The sequence below is a fragment of the Hemitrygon akajei genome, chromosome 2 (assembly GCF_048418815.1).
Source record: "Hemitrygon akajei chromosome 2, sHemAka1.3, whole genome shotgun sequence".
NCBI classification, from domain to species: Eukaryota; Metazoa; Chordata; class Chondrichthyes; order Myliobatiformes; family Dasyatidae; genus Hemitrygon; species Hemitrygon akajei.
In genome coordinates, this window is record NC_133125.1 from 141,115,203 (window position 1) to 141,132,242 (window position 17,040).

The following is a 17,040-nucleotide window of genomic DNA, read 5'->3' on the forward strand; positions in this document are numbered from 1 at the left end:
GTCTCGAGTCTCACCGACTCAGGAATCAGCAGCAAACTCTTCGCCACTGAGAGAGTTCGCTCGAGTGCAGAGGCCTCTGACAGCCGCAGACATTGTCTCAATGTCTGTGTCTCGGTGATTGTGATAGTGATTGTATTGGTGCGTAAATCTGTCACTGAGTGTGAGATGAGTCAGTGGTGCCAGTGAAGGCCTGTATCTGAGTGTGTGTCAAACAGCAAGTCTGCTGGTAAATATGTAGGTCATAAGAGTAAGTAATGTGTCTCAGGGAGGGTTCTGTCACTGAGGCTTGTTAGTGACGGTGACAGTGAGGGAGTGATTGTATCAATATGTGAATATGCCCATGAGTGCAGACAAGCGTAGTTATGTCTGTGGGTCGATCAACAAATGTATCAGTGATTGTGATTAGTAATTGTGTTTCAATAAGTCAGATGAGTGTGTGTGCGCGAGCATGTGTCATTGTGTCTAGAAATGACAAGTGTGTTCCCAGCTGAGTGTGTGAAAGATTCAAGGATATGCTCAAAGCCCCCTAGAAGAGATGCCACATCAACATGACTCCAGGGAACTGTGGCTTCTCCAAGTGGAGGAGCAATCGGGATGCGACTGAGAATGCCAAGGCCGTGCACCGACAGAATTCCCAAGCCCAGTGTCAATGGTGGAAGTGTGCACCAAACTAACCAGCCTCCTGCCCCCTCAGACATGACCTGCACCTGTAGGGGGAGGAGTCTGTGTTTCTCGTCCTGGCCTCAGCAGTCACTTCACACAACTGGGGTGGAAATAACCTCTGTAAAAACGTATGGGTGAGTGTGTTGCTGAGCGTGTTCTCCCCAGCTTCTGAATGAGTACAATCATTCGTCGATGAGAGCACAGTAGTCAGAGATAATGTAGTGTGAGCTGGGGATGGTCAGTGAGTGACCAGGGATTAACTCTGGAGTGTGTCAGTGAGCTGCAGAGTCAGTGGGGTGAGTGGGGTTTACCCCTCTTTTGGGGATATGTTTATGCCCAGGTGTCCTTGGAGATGGAGCTCTGGGTACTGTGAGGGATTTTCTGGAATGGTAGCCCCTCCACAAAGAATTGACTGCTTTATAGACAGTAATAAACATCTTTTAATTTGGATTTATTCACTGTCTTGGAAATACCTGATGTTTGTATTTCATGCATCTTGGTGTCAATAAACTTTTGTTGTTTTGTTAAAAAGAGAGCGAGTGGATCAGTGAGTGCAGGAAGAGCAGCAGTGAGAATGCAGGTGATTGTGTCCATGGATAAATGCCAACGTAAGTGAATGAGACAGTGAGTGTGTCAGTGACCTTGATCAGCTCACTGCAGGCAAGGCGAAGAAGGGGAGGGGCATAGCTCCTGGTGGGGGCACGTCCGGATTGGTGGAGGGGAGTGGCTAGCAACGGAGGCGTGTCCAAACTGGCGGAGGGGTGTGGCTGACGACAGGGAGGCGTGGCCAGCAGCAGAGGTCGGGTCTAGGTTGATGGAGAGGCGTGGCCAGAATCTGGGCGGGTCTGGCTGACGGGGCGTGGCCAGAATAAGGGGGCGTGGTCGGCGGGACGATGCTGAGCGGCACCGGCTCCAGCGGCCTGTGTGAGTAGTGGGGCCCGGGGCTGAGGCGGAATATGGCGGGGGCTGGGCGCAGGCAAGGACACGGTTTCTGGGCCTGGGCAAGGAAGCTGTTCTCGAGCCCGGCGGTTTCCGGGATCCGGGCGCTGAGCTTCTCCACGCCCGCGGCCTGTGACAGAAGTTGATGCAGTGGATTTGGCCAAGGCCGAGGAGTCGCTCCCTCACACACCGCCCCACTCCCCCGAGGTCCGCTGTATTTTATATTCCGCTTCACAGTATAAACTGCAGGCTGGATCCGCTGGAGCGGCAGTGCTGAGGGAGCGCCTTTCATTCTGAGCGGCAGTGCTGAGGGAGCGCCTTTCATTCTGAGCGGCAGTGCTGAGGGAGCGCCTTTCATTCTGAGCGGCAGTGCTGAGGGAGCGCCTTTCATTCTGAACGGCAGTGCTGAGGGAGCGCCTTTCATTCTGAGCGGCAGTGCTGAGGGAGCGCCTTTCATTCTGAGCGGCAGGCTGAGGGAGCGCCTTTCATTCTGAGCGGCAGGCTAAGGGAGCGCCTTTCATTCTGAGCGGCAGTGCTGAGGGAGCTCCTTTCATTCTGAGCGGCAGTGCTGAGGGAGCGCCTATCATTCTGAACGGCAGTGCTGAGGGAGCGCCTTTCATTCTGAGCGGCAGGCTAAGGGAGCGCCTTTCATTCTGAACGGCAGTGCTGAGGGAGCACCGCTTTAGAGGGGGAGGGATGGTATTGAGGGAGCAGCACATTGCCAGATTTACCATCTTTGAGATGTGGTTTTCTCTGTACCTTAACAATTGAACAAGGTCCCGGTCAATAATCTGGAAGGAATTCTCCCTGATCACTTGTACTCGGTTTTTACTCTGACCAGTATCACCAGCGATATATTGTCTGGTCATTTGTTTCTGTATAATGGAAACTCTCTTTGCACAAATGGTTTGTGGAGTTTCATTCATTACAGCTCCATAAAAAAAGTTTTGGCCATATACTGATGTGGATACTCTATCGAAGTTCTTCTGTTTGAAGGATGTAGTGCACATCTCTTCCTGGTCAATGTTTATTTTTCATTCAAAATCACTTGAAGGACATTTGGACATTACTCCATTGTTTTTTTTGTAGACCCGGCAGTCTGCTGAGTTAATGATAGTACTGGAGTGTCTACCTTTCAAAAATGCACTAGGAACACCTGAAATCAATAATGCTACCTTGAATTCTTTGAAAGCGGTGTCACCAGTAGATTAGGGTTGTAAAGAGTTCTCAGCACATTGGCTTTCATAAATTGAAGTTTTGAGTAGAGGAGTCAGAATGTTATGTTGAAGTTTTATAAGAGGGTGCTGAGGCCTAGTTTTGAGTATTTGTGTGCAGTTCTGGTCACCTACGTAAAGGAAAGATGTCAAGAAGATTGGAAGACTGCAGAGAAAATTTACAAGGATATTTTCAGTATTTGAGACCCTGGGTTATAGGGAAGGTTGAATAGGTTAGGACTTTATTCCCTGGAGTGTAGAAGATGGAGTGGAGATTTGATAGAAATTGAGGGATATAGAAAGGATAAATGCAAGCAGGCTTTTTCCACTAAGGTTGCTTGGGTGAGATTGGGCCATGTGTTGAGGTTGAAAAGTGAAATTTTAAGGGGAAAGTTGGGGGGAACTTCACTCAGAGTGGTGAGAGTATGGAATGAGCTATCAGTGGAAGTGGTGAATGAGGGTGATAGGGAGGGCCTCCTTCAGTCAGAGTTGACCATGAACATCCTAGCTGTCTAATATGCAAGCCTGGGCAGTACAATATGGAGAGCAAGCTGTTGCCCATGTAGCAAGCTCCTCCGCCACTACAAGCATCTGGTGAACCCAGAGGAATGGCAGCGACTGATACAGTCAGCATTGAACTCAGTGTAGGACTGACTTGGGGACTGCAGCTAGGGGTTTATGCCTGAAGCCGTCCCCATGGGTGGGGATAGCCATAAGCTAGTGGAGGTTTGAGATCAGAGTTTTCCTTCTCCTAGATGAGCTGTCAACCACAGTTGATGTGCCCCATCTGCCCGAAGCAACCGGTTTTAAGGTGCCAGTAGAATAATAGTTCTTCATATACTATATGGGCCGAGGGATCTGCTTCTGTGCCTCTTCTGTCTGTGACTGCTTGCGTTTTACCTTCAAGATAAAGAGGAAGATCTATGTAATGGTGTGAATGACTTTTAAATTATTTAAAGCATTCTAATGTAGGTTTAGCCCTCTGCTTATAGCTGCTTAATTTCCTTTGTGGGTGTTTGCACAGTCAAACTGTCTGATATATATGTCCTACTCATAGTATGATTGCTGTGGAAGAAATGTGTATCTCAAGCTATGCCTGCATTTATGTAACTGTCAACTTTATCCATAACATAAACTTGCCAAAATGAATATAAGTTGCAAATGTTGGAAACACTCAACAGTTTAGGTGGCAGTTAGTAAAATACATTGTACAGTCATACACAATTTAAATCAGTCCTTCCAACCAAGGTGTTCACCTAAGATTTGCCCACATTTGGCCCATAACATTCTAAACCAATGTTTCCAAAGTGAGTGATAACACCCACCCCTCACTCCCCAAACTCCCCAGGGGTGGTAGGGTTGTGCTCAGTAACAAAGGGGACAACTGAAGAATTACAGGCTTAATTTGAGAATTGAATTACTTATAAGCATTTGATCCTTGGTGCCTCATAATTAATTGCAATGATCACGTAATCACCTCATCCCTTGCTAACCCACTGCTTTCTTAGGCTTTGCTTGAAATGTGTTATAGTTCTGAAAAGCAATGTGACACTTCTGTGTATGGCATATCATGAGAAATCTAGACTGAATCATGTTATTTCCAGGCCTGGTCCACACATTATCGCCATTCACAAGGTAGTTGTGTTAGCTGGTATGATTCCCATACACTAGTGGTCACCGACCTTTTTAAGTCCAAGATCCTCTACCTCGGCCTTAGTGAAAGGCAAGATCGACCTCAAATCAATTAGTTACATGCATGCGCACCGGGGCTGAAAAGACCGGAAGTAAAGCCCCGCAACCCGGAAGTAGAAATAATGTATAAACACCAGGGGTACCCGCCCTTTCATGCACTGCGGACTGGTTTAATATTGACAATGTTCTTGCGGACCGGCTGACGGCAGGGTGGGGGGCGTTAATCACGACTGGAATACAGCGATGCTCAAGGCAGGTTCCTTATGTCCCGTCTATTCCGCAATTTAGTTTTCGTGGCTCTCGGCACTTATCTTCTGTCCTGCTTGCTCATGTTTGTTCTGCTGAAAAAGCTCAAAAGGTTTGTGTTTAAATGCAGGGTGCTTGGACTCAAGGTACCAAAGCAGTTTTGAGGGCTTCATTGCCTCATTAGACAGCCTCTGGGCCCAAACTCCAGCTTCCTGCCCGCCCGCCGCCAGACGCCTTGGCCAGGTGCGGCTGGTTGTGGGTGGGGTGAGAGGACAAGGTCAGGGCTGGAGGTTGAAGTCCGGAGAGAGCGACCGACCGAGCGAGGAGTGTGTTAGGACACGAGCCTGCCCCCCCTTGCAGGATCTAATGGCCGACAAAAGTTTGTTTCAGTAGATCGCAGCGTGGTAGCTACTCTGTTACTTATGAAACCCCGAGCCTGAATTCGGTCGTCTGCGAATATTTTAGCACCGCATTCCCCACTAACATTCGGTGTGCTAAACAGGTTTAGAGATGGTGCCCATCTGTCCGCACTCCAGGCCAGTAGCAACGGCATTTCCCGTCGGCCAGTTACCTGAGGCCAACCAGTGATCCCTGGCGCGAGGGTATCTCTGCGTTTAGGCGATTGATGGCCTCGCGTGCATTCAAATTCAACAGTGGGTGTAACAGGGACTGAGGAAAGGTGCAGCTGATTCATATTGTTTCCTCGTGGCCCGGTGGTTAGGGACCACTGAATTATACTGTGTAGTGTGGGGGAGCTACACGCATGCACACTGGCAGAAAGAACGGAACTAAAATCCCGCAACCCAGAAACAATCTCTCAACCGTATTTGTGTATTTATTTTTCATTTTTTTTCGGGATCTACTGGGAAAGTCTCAAAGATCAACCAGTCGATTGTGATCGACGGGTTGGCGACCACTACCATACACTAATCATGCAATGACACAATTCCTGTGAATTAGGCTGTGGTGTTCGTTGAAGTAAAGTTCAGAATCTGCCCTTTTGAATGGTCTTGACCATATTTCTCTAGCCTACAGCCCAACCAAGATATCACAGCCCCACTTTGCATACCTTCAGGCAGCGAGTCAGGTTTTGCCTGAGCTGTGATGCCATCATAACTTTCCCCTTTATGGATGGCAACACTTGAGGTTGGACTTAAACAATAGGTCATTAATCCATAACGAAAAGGACAGAAGCAGACCAAATAAAAAAGTGTAAACAGTATAGAGTGGAGTATTTGAAATATAGATTTATACAACACCAAGCAGCCATCAGCAGCTAATGTGACTGTGAAAAAGTTTTTTCAAATGAGACAATGAAACCATTCAGGCTCCTTAAACATTCGAAAAGAATACACTCTGATAAAGCAAGCAAGAGCTTGACTTATTTTCAGTCACTTTGTGAAAATGTTCAGAAATAGAAAACACTTCAAAGCATGTTTGCCAGCATTTCACAACAGAACAGTGATGGTTCATGTGCTTCATAGCAAGTTTCGTAGCTAAATCTGGAAAGCCCCGTACAATTGGAGAACTGATTCTGCCTGCAATAAGGGAAGTTCTGAGTGACCAAATAATCAAGGCAATTCTACTCATTGATAACTCAGTTCAAAGATGAGTGGATGAAATGTCTGAGAATGTGGAGACACATTGTGTAACATACTGAGGGCAACAGAATTTACTCTGCAGGTGGATGAGTCGACTTTGCCAGGCAATGAATCTTTGCTTCTTTTGTTATGGTCCCTTCATAAAAGATGAAAGCATGGTTCAAGAGTCATTATTTACAAGGGGTCTAGAAACAGATAGGAAGGGGGAGTCAATATTTTGGGATGTTGAGCAATTATTCAAACAGGAGGATATTCTGCTCATCAGCATTCTTGCTTATGCAACACACGGGGCACTAATGGACACAACCATTGTGCTATTACTTACTTGATAAAAGCAGTACCTAACATACAGTGGTGCTAAAAAGTTTGTGAACCCTGTAGAACTTCATAAAATGCAAAGCAGTCAGATTGAACAATTAAACAGTGCACCCCCTGAAGCACATTTGGTGGTTTACAGAAGAGACACATGTGTAGATGTTTTAACTACAGGTAGTCCCCAAGTTACGAACGTCCGATTTACGGACAACTCGTACTTACGAACCGAGGAAGGAGAACGCCGTTTGCCATTTTAAGTCAGATCGCGACACTGTCCGCCATTTTCAGTTGTTGCCGTTGACACTGTGTTGAGTGTTTAACTTTGTATTTGGCTTAAATTTTTCTCAGGAAGGTTCACCCTGACCCTGCCCCCCCCCCCAGTTCCGGTTGGCTGGTGGCGCAGTGAGATTTGCGCCGGGCTGGAGAACGGAGTTTCCCAAGTTCGATCCAGTGATAGACCGTTCCCATACCGGGTTGATGTTGAGCTCGCAACTCGACCTCGTAAAAAAAAAACACTGCCACCTCCAGTTTAAATTCCCATGCGGAATATTGTGGAGGATCAAATACCCAAACCCAGCACAGCCCCCACTTGTCCCATTTAGCCTGTCTCAGTGCGGTGGTCCTTTGGACCCAGCGGACCTCGGGAGCCGGCGAAGCTCGGGAGCCGCCGCCTGCAGTGTTTCTGTTCCGTTGACGGGAAGCGATCGCGATTGAAAATAAAGTGGAAATAATAAAGCGTTTGGAAAGAGGTGAAATGCCATTGGTCACTGGAAAAGCGTTAGGCTACAATCGGTCAATGATCAGAACTATTTTAAAGGATAACGGATAAAGTGAGAATAATGGAGCATGTGAAAGGTGCTGCCCCAATTAAAGCTACAATTATTACTAAGCAACGCAGTGGTTTAATTATTGGAATATATACGTTTCTTAAGTGTTTTATATGCATAGAAAGGTAAAAATATATACTAAGACAAACGTTTGACTAACTGACGCTACATAATACCGGATGTATTGTTCTGACTTCTGTACAAATCTGTCTTAAAGACGGACTCAGGAACGGAACTCGTACATAACCCAGGGGCTGCCTGTATCTGTTTGGCTTCACAGTTGCTGCCTGATCTGATGACTTCCTCCAGCAGTGTTCTATTTTCCTCCTGCGATACGTAGAGGTTCCTTGCAACTTTCTTATTTCACACTTTATGCATCTATTTGGACATTTTGCTTTTATGAATTGAGTTTCCGAATCACTGTAGCTTTGACACTTAAATTGTCCGTCAACAAAAAGGAGCAATAAAACAAGTCCGTGGAATATTGAATTATATTACCATGACGGTAGGATGCAAGTTAGTTGACTGTCCGGTGTATTCACTGGACTTTGTATGCCATGTTCAGAAGGATGCAGAAAAATCTAGATCACTGATTTCAAACCAGAGATTTTCAGTTTAATTAGATGATTTTGTCGAAGTTGTGTTTATTGTCAAAGAGCATATATAGGTCTACAATCACATTGCCTTTGAAGAGAGTGAGGTGAGTTTCAACTGCTGGAAATGTTAAGGCAGTTATTAGGTAGATTTTCTTCAAGGCCTGCTTGTGTTGGTGTGTAGCTGCAGAAGCTTCATGGAACAAATGCTTACTGTGGTGGGAAGCCAGTAGTTGAGGAGATCCTTCTCAGTGCAGCTCCAGATGGAATGGGTAGCAGAAGGCAATTGAAGAAATACCTGAGCATGGCCAAAGAGTTCAAAAGTATGTATGCACCATAAAGCCCTGAAATTCGTTTTCCCCACAGACAGTCACGAAACAAAGAACCATGGAACCAACTCAAACAAAGAAAAATATCAATCCCCCAGGCACAAAAAAGAAAACAAAACCGCAGCAAAAAAAGAGTGCAAACACAGAATCAAAAGGCATATTTCAGTGCAGTTCAGTGTTCACTATTTGCAGGCCACCCTGATTCAAAAATCGCCCAAAAGGAGCGATCAGAACACATCACAAACCTAAAACCACAAACCTTACTCCAGCTGCATCAAGGCGAGGACGAGGAAGAGAGGGACCGCCACACATAAACACCCTCTGGCAGCAGTGATCGAGGGGCAGGTAGACCACTGAACACTCACTCATCCTCCATGCTCAGCTCGATGATTTGGATCTTCCTCGGTGCCTTAAGCAGCTAGAGATGGAGTCGAACATGGGTTCGCACCCTTTTCCTGGCCTCTGTGCCATTCGTGGTATCTTCTCAGAGACAGTAAAGTGCCAGATCGCCTGATCGGTGTGAAAGCACACCACTGGAATGTGGCTGTGTGATTATAGAGCGGAAGTAATAGAGAGGATTAATTAGAGTCTCTATAAATTGGATGGTCTCTATAAGGATAGTGTATTGATCCATAGTCTAGAGTAAGAGATTCACCTTTATTTTCATCTGTACAGAAAATGCAAACAAACTGAAAATTTTATTGACACATGCAGCATGTTGACTGTTTATTCCTTTCCGCGGATGCTGCCTGACTTGCTGTTTCTCCAGCATTTATTGTGTGTTGATCAAGATTTTCAACATCTGCAAAATCTGTTGCATCTATGATTTTTTTTTGTTTTATCTGTAATTACCGTTCAGGCTACAGGAGCTCATTGGTCTCAGAAATCCGAAAACTTCAGATTAAACCGAAATGTTTTTGAGCGGCAGGCAGTTCACAGAAGTATTAGAATAAAATTAAAGCATCTGAAGTCTACTGTTTATTTTATTATAGAGTCTTAGAGCAATATAGTATGAATACAAGCGTTTTGGCCCAACCAAGCCATGCTGACCACTGCCCACCCAGCTCGTCCCAAGTTCAGCCCATATTTCACCAAACACCACCCCACCGTGTGCCTTAAATTATACCGTTGTTGTCTGCCTCAACCACTTCCTCTGGCAGCTTTTTTATTTATACTGTATACTCACCACCCTCTGGGTGGAAAAAAACTGCCTCTCAGGTTCCTCTGATTCATTGCCCTCTCATCCTAGTTTTGGACTCCCTTACCCTGGGAAAAGTCTTTTACCATCCACTTTATCGATCCTCTTAAAATTTTAAACACTTCCATGAGGTCACTTCATATTTTGGAACATTCCACAGAAATAAGACCTAGCCTGGCTAAGCCCTCCCTGTAGCTCAGGCCCTTTGGTCCTATTCCGCACTCTTTACAGGTTAACCACATCCTTCCCGAGCAACTGCACACAAAACGCTGGAGGAACTCAGCAGACCAGGCAGCATCTATGGAAAAGAGTAAACAGTCATCCTTTCCAGTCCTGATGAAGGGTCTTGGCCTGAAATGTTGCCTGTTAATTCATTTTCATAGATGCTGCCTGACTTGTTGAGTTCCTGCAGCATTTCGTGTGTGTTGCTTTGGCTTTCCACCATCTGTAGATTTTCTCAGGTTTGTGACAGGATGACCAAAACTGTATACCGTTTTCCAAGTGCAGCCTCATTGACAACTTGTAGATGCTTACCCTGAAACTTGGTGCTAAAAGGTTACTTCCCTCACGTTATAAGATTGACTTTTAAATAACAAAAACTGGCAAGTATTTTTGATCTAATGTAGCAAATAGGAATTGCCTGGAAGGGAATGCAATGAGCCTTCTCCAAATTGGGATGGCAGGGATGGATGTCACTTACCCAACAGGCTGGTATATGTCTAGGGGAAAAGGAGGTCCAGCCACTATCCAACCCCACCTCCAGTACACGCAGGTGCTGTGAGAATCAAGTTTATGCCGCGCATACCACACAATATCAAACTCACACCAGATACCGCTACAGAATACACTTTAAAAATTTTACTAAAACTGAAAGAGTACTATGCAATACAGTATATATGGAAAAGAAAATAAAGCAAAAGGCGCCAACTTATCAAAGTTCAGTCAGTTTAGTGCACATCGTTGGAGCTCAACCATCGAACCATTTGACCCCTCATCGCTTGCCTCCAACCTCCACGTCCTCGCACCTGGGACCACCCCGGTGGTCGACCGAGCAGTGCAGCGCATGACCACCTTCCTCGGCGTCTCCTTCCCGCCTCCCCTCAAAAGACCGCAAAACCCCCCAAGCTCTCAGCCCCACAAGACAAAATAACATTCCCCATTGGTTAACAAATGAATACAATCCCCATATCAGCAAGTCCAAAGCTAAACAACTGTGAGAAAAAAACATTTATCAGACATAAAAGCATTCCTACTCTAGCAAACCAAAGAAGCCATTTTGATTACATACACAGTACATTGTACATGAGCGTAGTGGTTGGTGCAGTTGTTTTACAGTGCCAGTGATCACTGATCAGGGTTTGTTTCCCTTAGGGCTTTGTAAGTTCTCCTCATGACCATGTGGGTTTACTCCTGGTGCTCTGGTTTCCTCCCACATTTCAAAGGCATACCATTAGGGTTAGGATTAATGAGTTTTAGGCATACTACGCTTGCACTGGAAGCACAGCGACACTTGTGGACTGTTCCCAGCAATTCCTTGCTGACTTGATTTGCTGCAAACGATGCATTTCACTGCATGTTTCAATATTTCAATGTACATCTTAACACATAAAGCTAATCATGCTCATTATCATGCTATCATCTTTGATGTATGGAGTGACTGAATATGCTGGGATTCTATTGTTTAGAGTTCGTAAAATTGCAAGGTGACCTCATTGAAACGTACAAAATTCTTCGAGTGCAAGTAGAATGTTTCCCTTAGCCTAGGAGTCGAGAGGTGGGCGGCGGGGGGGGGGGGGGGGGGGGGGCCCACACTTTCAGAATAAGGAGCCGGCTGTTTGGGACTGAAATAAGACATTTCTTCATTGATATGTTGGTGACTTTTGGAATTTTCTATCCCAAAGGATGTGGAAGCTCAGTCAATGGTTTCATGCAAAAGGAAACTAAATAGATTTGTGGATGTTAAGGGAACCAAGAGATCTGGGAATAGAGCAGTATTATGCGGATGCCATGACTTTGATGTATTGCAGAGCAGGGGGCAGTAGATACTGAAATCTTCGAAGGAGGACCTGAATTTAAGACTTCCTGATTTGGAATTAGTGATCCTACCCACTCATAGTTAAATACCTCTCCAGTTACTTGAGTATGAATCAGTACAGTAGAGCAGTGTATTATTTTCCTTTAATGACCAGTCACTGCATTGCAAAGGTTTATGCTAGGGATGCTGACATAAACGATTAAAATGAGTTGTGTTACAATGAGGTGGGAGATTATCTTGGTTATTCCTGTACATTCGAATTATAGTAAAGAACAAAAATGGTCTATCATTTGGAGCTATCCAATTTCCTCTTTTTGTTTTACAGATAAAGCCCCTCTTTCTAAGAGTCTTATGGTGGTGCTCAGTACTGCGGCCTTTATTTTAGCTGTACCGTTTCAACACTATCAGAATTATTTTGTGTACGACTTAAAAGCAATTAAACAAGAGCTTGAAGTAAGTTCATCTGTTTGGCTTGCTTGTTGGCAAATCTTAATTTGTGCCTCAGAATTTAAAAAGACAATTTTATAGATATGTACAATGTTATGATGGATTTTGAGAAGCAAGAATGGGCTATTTCTGCTGGTACAAGACTGAAGTGATTAAGTTTAATGTGAAACCAGAATATTTTAAACAAAGCCATCTTCAAAGCTATTGGGCATAACTTGATTCAGCTAGATTGGGGACCTGTATCAAAAGTTTTGATAGTAAACAAGCAATGCTTAATATTTAAAGAATTAATGCAGAGTTTACGACAAAATATATCCTTTCTTCAAAGTTCAAAAGTCAAAGTATATATATTTTTATCAAAGTATGTATCCTTTATACAACCTTGAGACTCATCTCCTTGCAGGCAGCCACAAAACAAATAGACCCCAATAGAACCCATTAAAAGCAAAAGAAGACCGTTAAACATCCAGTGTGTGGAGAGAGAGAGGGGCAAAAACAATTTGTGCAGACAGTAAAAGCAATCAAACTGCATTCAGGGCTGAAGTTCACAATGTCAGGCATCAATGCAGCTGATCTAGACATCCACTGGTTGCAGGCCACATCCTCAGTCCAGCACGGATTGAGCAAACTCCACTGATCAGCGAGCCGAACCGGCTCATCTCTCGCTTCTGACCCCAACAATATGGTTTGGTGCTTCCAGCCATAAACAAGAGTAGTTACAGATACATAGACTCAAAAATCATGTAGAGTGCAGCCAAAAAGATCAGTAAACTTGAAGGTTGATAAAATTTCACAATTCACCATAGAAGGACTATCCTCCCTGTAGATTCAAGGTAGAAAATAGAAATGGGCTAGTTGCAGAGGGAAGATCTCAGAGGAAATGAGATTTGTTATTGTCTGATGAACCTTATTAGTCTGACCTTCCCTTGTAGTTATGGTGTTTCTTGTCAAAAGTTAAAATCCAAGAAGTTTCAGTTCAAAAGTTAAGTTTCTGTTAATTTTGTCTGAACCCCAGCAACAGATCAAATCAAAATGAAACAAAAACAGAAATGATGAAGATGTTCAACAGATCAGGCGGCACCTATGGGAGGGGTTGGGGGGGGGGGCAGAGTTAACCTGAAGCATGAAATCCATTTTCCTTTCCACAGGTGTAGCCTCTGTTTCTTGTTTCAGATTTCCTATTTCTGCAGTATTTTTTATTTTCGTCTATATCTGCACAGTCTAACTTTTTTGAATCATAGAGCCTTTGGCTCAACTTGTTCATGCTGGTTATGATGCCCAGCAAGCTAGTCCCATCTGCTTGTGTTTGGCCCAGAGCCCTCTAAACCACTCTTATCCATGTACTTATCTCGATAGTTTTTAAATGTTGTTAATGTATCCACCTTAAATAGTGCTCCTAGCAGATAACTCCAAATACTCGCCATCCTTTGTGTGAAGCTGCTCTTTAGTGCCCTTTTAATGTCACTTTAAATCCCTTATTTATGGTCTTAAACCTATGCCCTCATGTTTTTATCACCCCCCCCCCCCCAACTAGGTATAAGACTCTGTGATTTCATCCTATCTTTGCCTCTCATGATCTTACATACCTCCATCAAGTCACCCCTCCATGTTCCAGGGAGTAAAGTCCTAATATGCACAACCTCCTCTTGTAACTCAGACAGCAAACTAGTAAATCTTTTCTGCACTCTATTCCTTGTTTAATAACATTGTTCCTATCTCAGCACAATGCCCTGGGTGCGCTCTGACCAACATCAAATATAAGTGTAACACAATTTCCCAACTCTTATAACGTTTCCCTGACTGATGGAGGCCAGCTTGTTAAATGGTGCCTTCACTGCCCTGTCTACCTGTGTCACTACTTGTGCCCATATGTCCCTCTGTTCCATAACACTCCGCATGACTCTACCATTCACGCCGTAAGTCCTGGCACAGTTTGATCTTCCAAAGGCAGTCCCTCATATTAATCTAGATTGAAAGCCATTTCTAATCCTCAGCCCACATACCTAGCTGATCGAGATTCCCCTTCTACACTATCTGCAATACTAACTATTTTAATGTCATCTGCAAACTTACCTTGAACATCCAAATCACGCCAACAAACACTGGCCTCCAGTCTGGGAAACAACCCTTGACCGTTACCTTCTACTTCCTACCACTGAGCCAATTATGAATCCAATCCGCAATCTTCACTGGATCCTTTAAGACATAACCTTTCAGACTTCATTAAAGACCTTGCTAAAATCCGTATACACGATAACCGCTGTCCTGATACTCTTGTAAACTATTTTTGAATTTTACTTATTACTTCAAGGCTATGCATTTGCAAGTTATCCTTTTTGAAGTTACTGTAATCAAATCAAATCTAATAAGGTTGAAGGAGCCACATGTTGAGAAAGGTAAACATAAAATTGTCTGGTACATTTTGCTGTCTTCAATATCGATTCTGCTTTCCTTCCCAGCATGCCTTAAAACCTACCTCTTCAGTTGCCTTTTTCTCTCTGAATCACATCTACTCCTTTCTGAGCCAAGGTTGTGTTAAAATTAAAATACATTTCATTTCATTATCTGAGAAAAATGGACACATTTCCTCTGTGTTATATTGAAGGTTTTGTAGTCCCTATTGTATCAATTATTCCCAGTATTATTCCATCAATGCATAAGTTTCCACTTTAAGCCTGTGGAGATGTGGGGCTGTTTTTGGTACTGTAACTACTCTTAACTAAACTTATGTCTGATTAACAAACAAATTGCTGGAGGAATTTGATGGATCAAGCAGCATCTGTTCAACCCACTGAGTTCCTTCAGCAGTTTGTATTTGTGCTCCTGATTCCAGTATCTGCAGTCTCTCATGTTTTCATGTCCAGTCAACTTGAAGTGAAAAACAAATGTCCATCCAATTTTCTCAATTTTTCTCCAAATGTCCAATCATCAACATCAAAAATTCTAATCTAAATCAAAATGTTTCCCCAACATCATGCTCATAGTGGCTAGAGCATTGTAATTAATGATTTCATGCCTTACTTCCTGTGCTTCTTCCTCCATCACCATCTTCCCTATCTTCTTTAAATCCATTTCTATCTTCTGTCATCTCTCTTTTTGTTCCCTTTCCTCTTGTCCACCCATTATTCTTTGTCATTCCTTTCTTTCTCCATTTCTCTTTCTCCCTCTCTCAAAAGGAGAATTCATGGAGTAACTGCTTATCATATGAAATATTCTTAAATCATAAATCTTCAGTCTGTGATTTTTTTGTTCTCTTTCAGATATGGAGAATGATCTTTGCTCGGATAGTTTGTCTCGACCTCAAGGATGTGTTCTGTAGTTGCCTTCTTATCTACAATTTTAGAATTTTTGAAAGAAGATATGGCAGCCGAAAATTTGCAGTATGTTCAATTTTACAGTGTTTATGATTTTATCTTCATTTTAAACTAGAAAAGCTTATTTCTTGGCTTGCTCTGAAATCCCTACTGCTCATCACTAAAGTAAAACTGTGACATCTTTTGCTTATATTTGAGAAGGAAAACGGAGCCTGTATAACATTTCATCAGTAGACATCACTTCCAACAGTGCAATGCCTTCTTTGTGCTGGAGTTATAGAGCATTACAGCACAGATACAGGCCCTTCAGTCCAACAAATGCGTGCCGACCACATTGCTCACCCATCTAGTCCTAATTTCCTGTGTTTGACCCATACTCCTCAAAGCCCCTTGCCTCTCTGTACTATCAAATTGCTTCTGAAATTATACTATTGTTCCTGCCTCAACCACTTTCTCTGGTAACTCATTCGATATTCTCACCATACTCTATGTGATAAAGTTGCCCCTCAGGTCGCTTTTAAATATTTCCCCTCTCACCCTAAATCTATGCTTCCTAGTTTTGGGCTCCCTAACCCTGGGGGAGGGACTGTTACTGTCCACCTTATCTGTGCCTCCCAGAATTTTAAAAGACCTTTGTCAGGACTTTTTTAAGAAATAAACTTGGAATATAAGAGAATGAAGGGTGACCTTATTCTTACTCCTGGCCAATCCATCTTTATAACATCCTCGTAAATCTCTTCTGTTCTTTTTATATTAACCACGTCTTTCCTATAACAGGGTGACTAAAACTGTACAAAGTTTCCAGTCTGCACTGTCAGCATATATTTGTAGTTGAGCATCTGGAGGGGATTTAAATCTCAGTCATGTGATTCAGGCCAACATAGCCAACTAAACTATAATTATATATAGACACTGGATGAATTCCTGAGTTTCACCCCAACTTCCGTATATTCCTACATCTGAAATCTGCTCCAGTTTTATTAATTCAGAAATTGGGAGAAGTATTAGGTGAACCTGAATGGGTGTGTGATGGTCAGCGCAGATTTGGTAAGGTTAAGTCCCTGTTTCCACGCCTTCACTGACATCTAGCCTGACCTATGTATTTCTACCAGTTTCTGTTTTCACATTTTGTTCAACATAGCTTTGTTGAAATAACTAAAGCACAAGAAATTAAATTTTAAGTGTTAGGCACATGGTATTTTAAAGAAGTTAATTGATGTGGTGAAGCTCTTACAGATTTTGACAGAAGGCTTGTATTCTTATCTCCCACACTTATTGCCCATTTCGATGCGATGTTAAGTAGGTGGTGATGAGTCACTTTCTTGAGCCACTGCATTCTTTGTGGTGAAGGCCATCTGGGGTGAGTGTCCCTGAGTTTAGATGTATGTGCACAGGGCAGTTTGGTACAAAACTTGGAAAGAACTTGCAAGGTTTTGTTTCCATGCAACTGCTACCTTTTGTGGGTTTAAGAGATTCTTTTGAAGAACTTGGTGAGCTGTTGAAAGTTATGTCGTACGGAAACAGGCCCTTCAGTCACCAGCTATCAAGCATCCGTTTACACTAAACCTACACTAATTCCATTTTATGCGTCACATATTCAACACTCCCAAGATCTATCACTCACCTA

The 17,040-nt window shown here is 43.5% G+C and overlaps 1 protein-coding gene across 2 annotated transcripts in view; it reads left to right on the forward strand.

Annotated features, from left to right (window-relative positions):
- Window positions 1–1,472: 1,472 nt before the first annotated feature.
- ubac2 (UBA domain containing 2) overlaps window positions 1,473–17,040 on the forward strand; it is a 200,333-nt gene continuing 184,765 nt past the window's right edge. Inside the window, exons 1-3 of one of the 2 annotated variants that reach the window (XM_073028625.1) lie at window positions 1,473–1,587; window positions 11,978–12,105; window positions 15,360–15,479. In XM_073028625.1, coding sequence (XP_072884726.1) covers window positions 1,557–1,587; window positions 11,978–12,105; window positions 15,360–15,479 — 279 coding nt within the window. In that variant the 5' untranslated portion in view covers window positions 1,473–1,556. Of the gene's footprint in view, window positions 1,588–1,696; window positions 1,810–11,977; window positions 12,106–15,359; window positions 15,480–17,040 lie in introns of those variants that run through there. The other variant, XM_073028633.1, reaches the window with a different exon arrangement.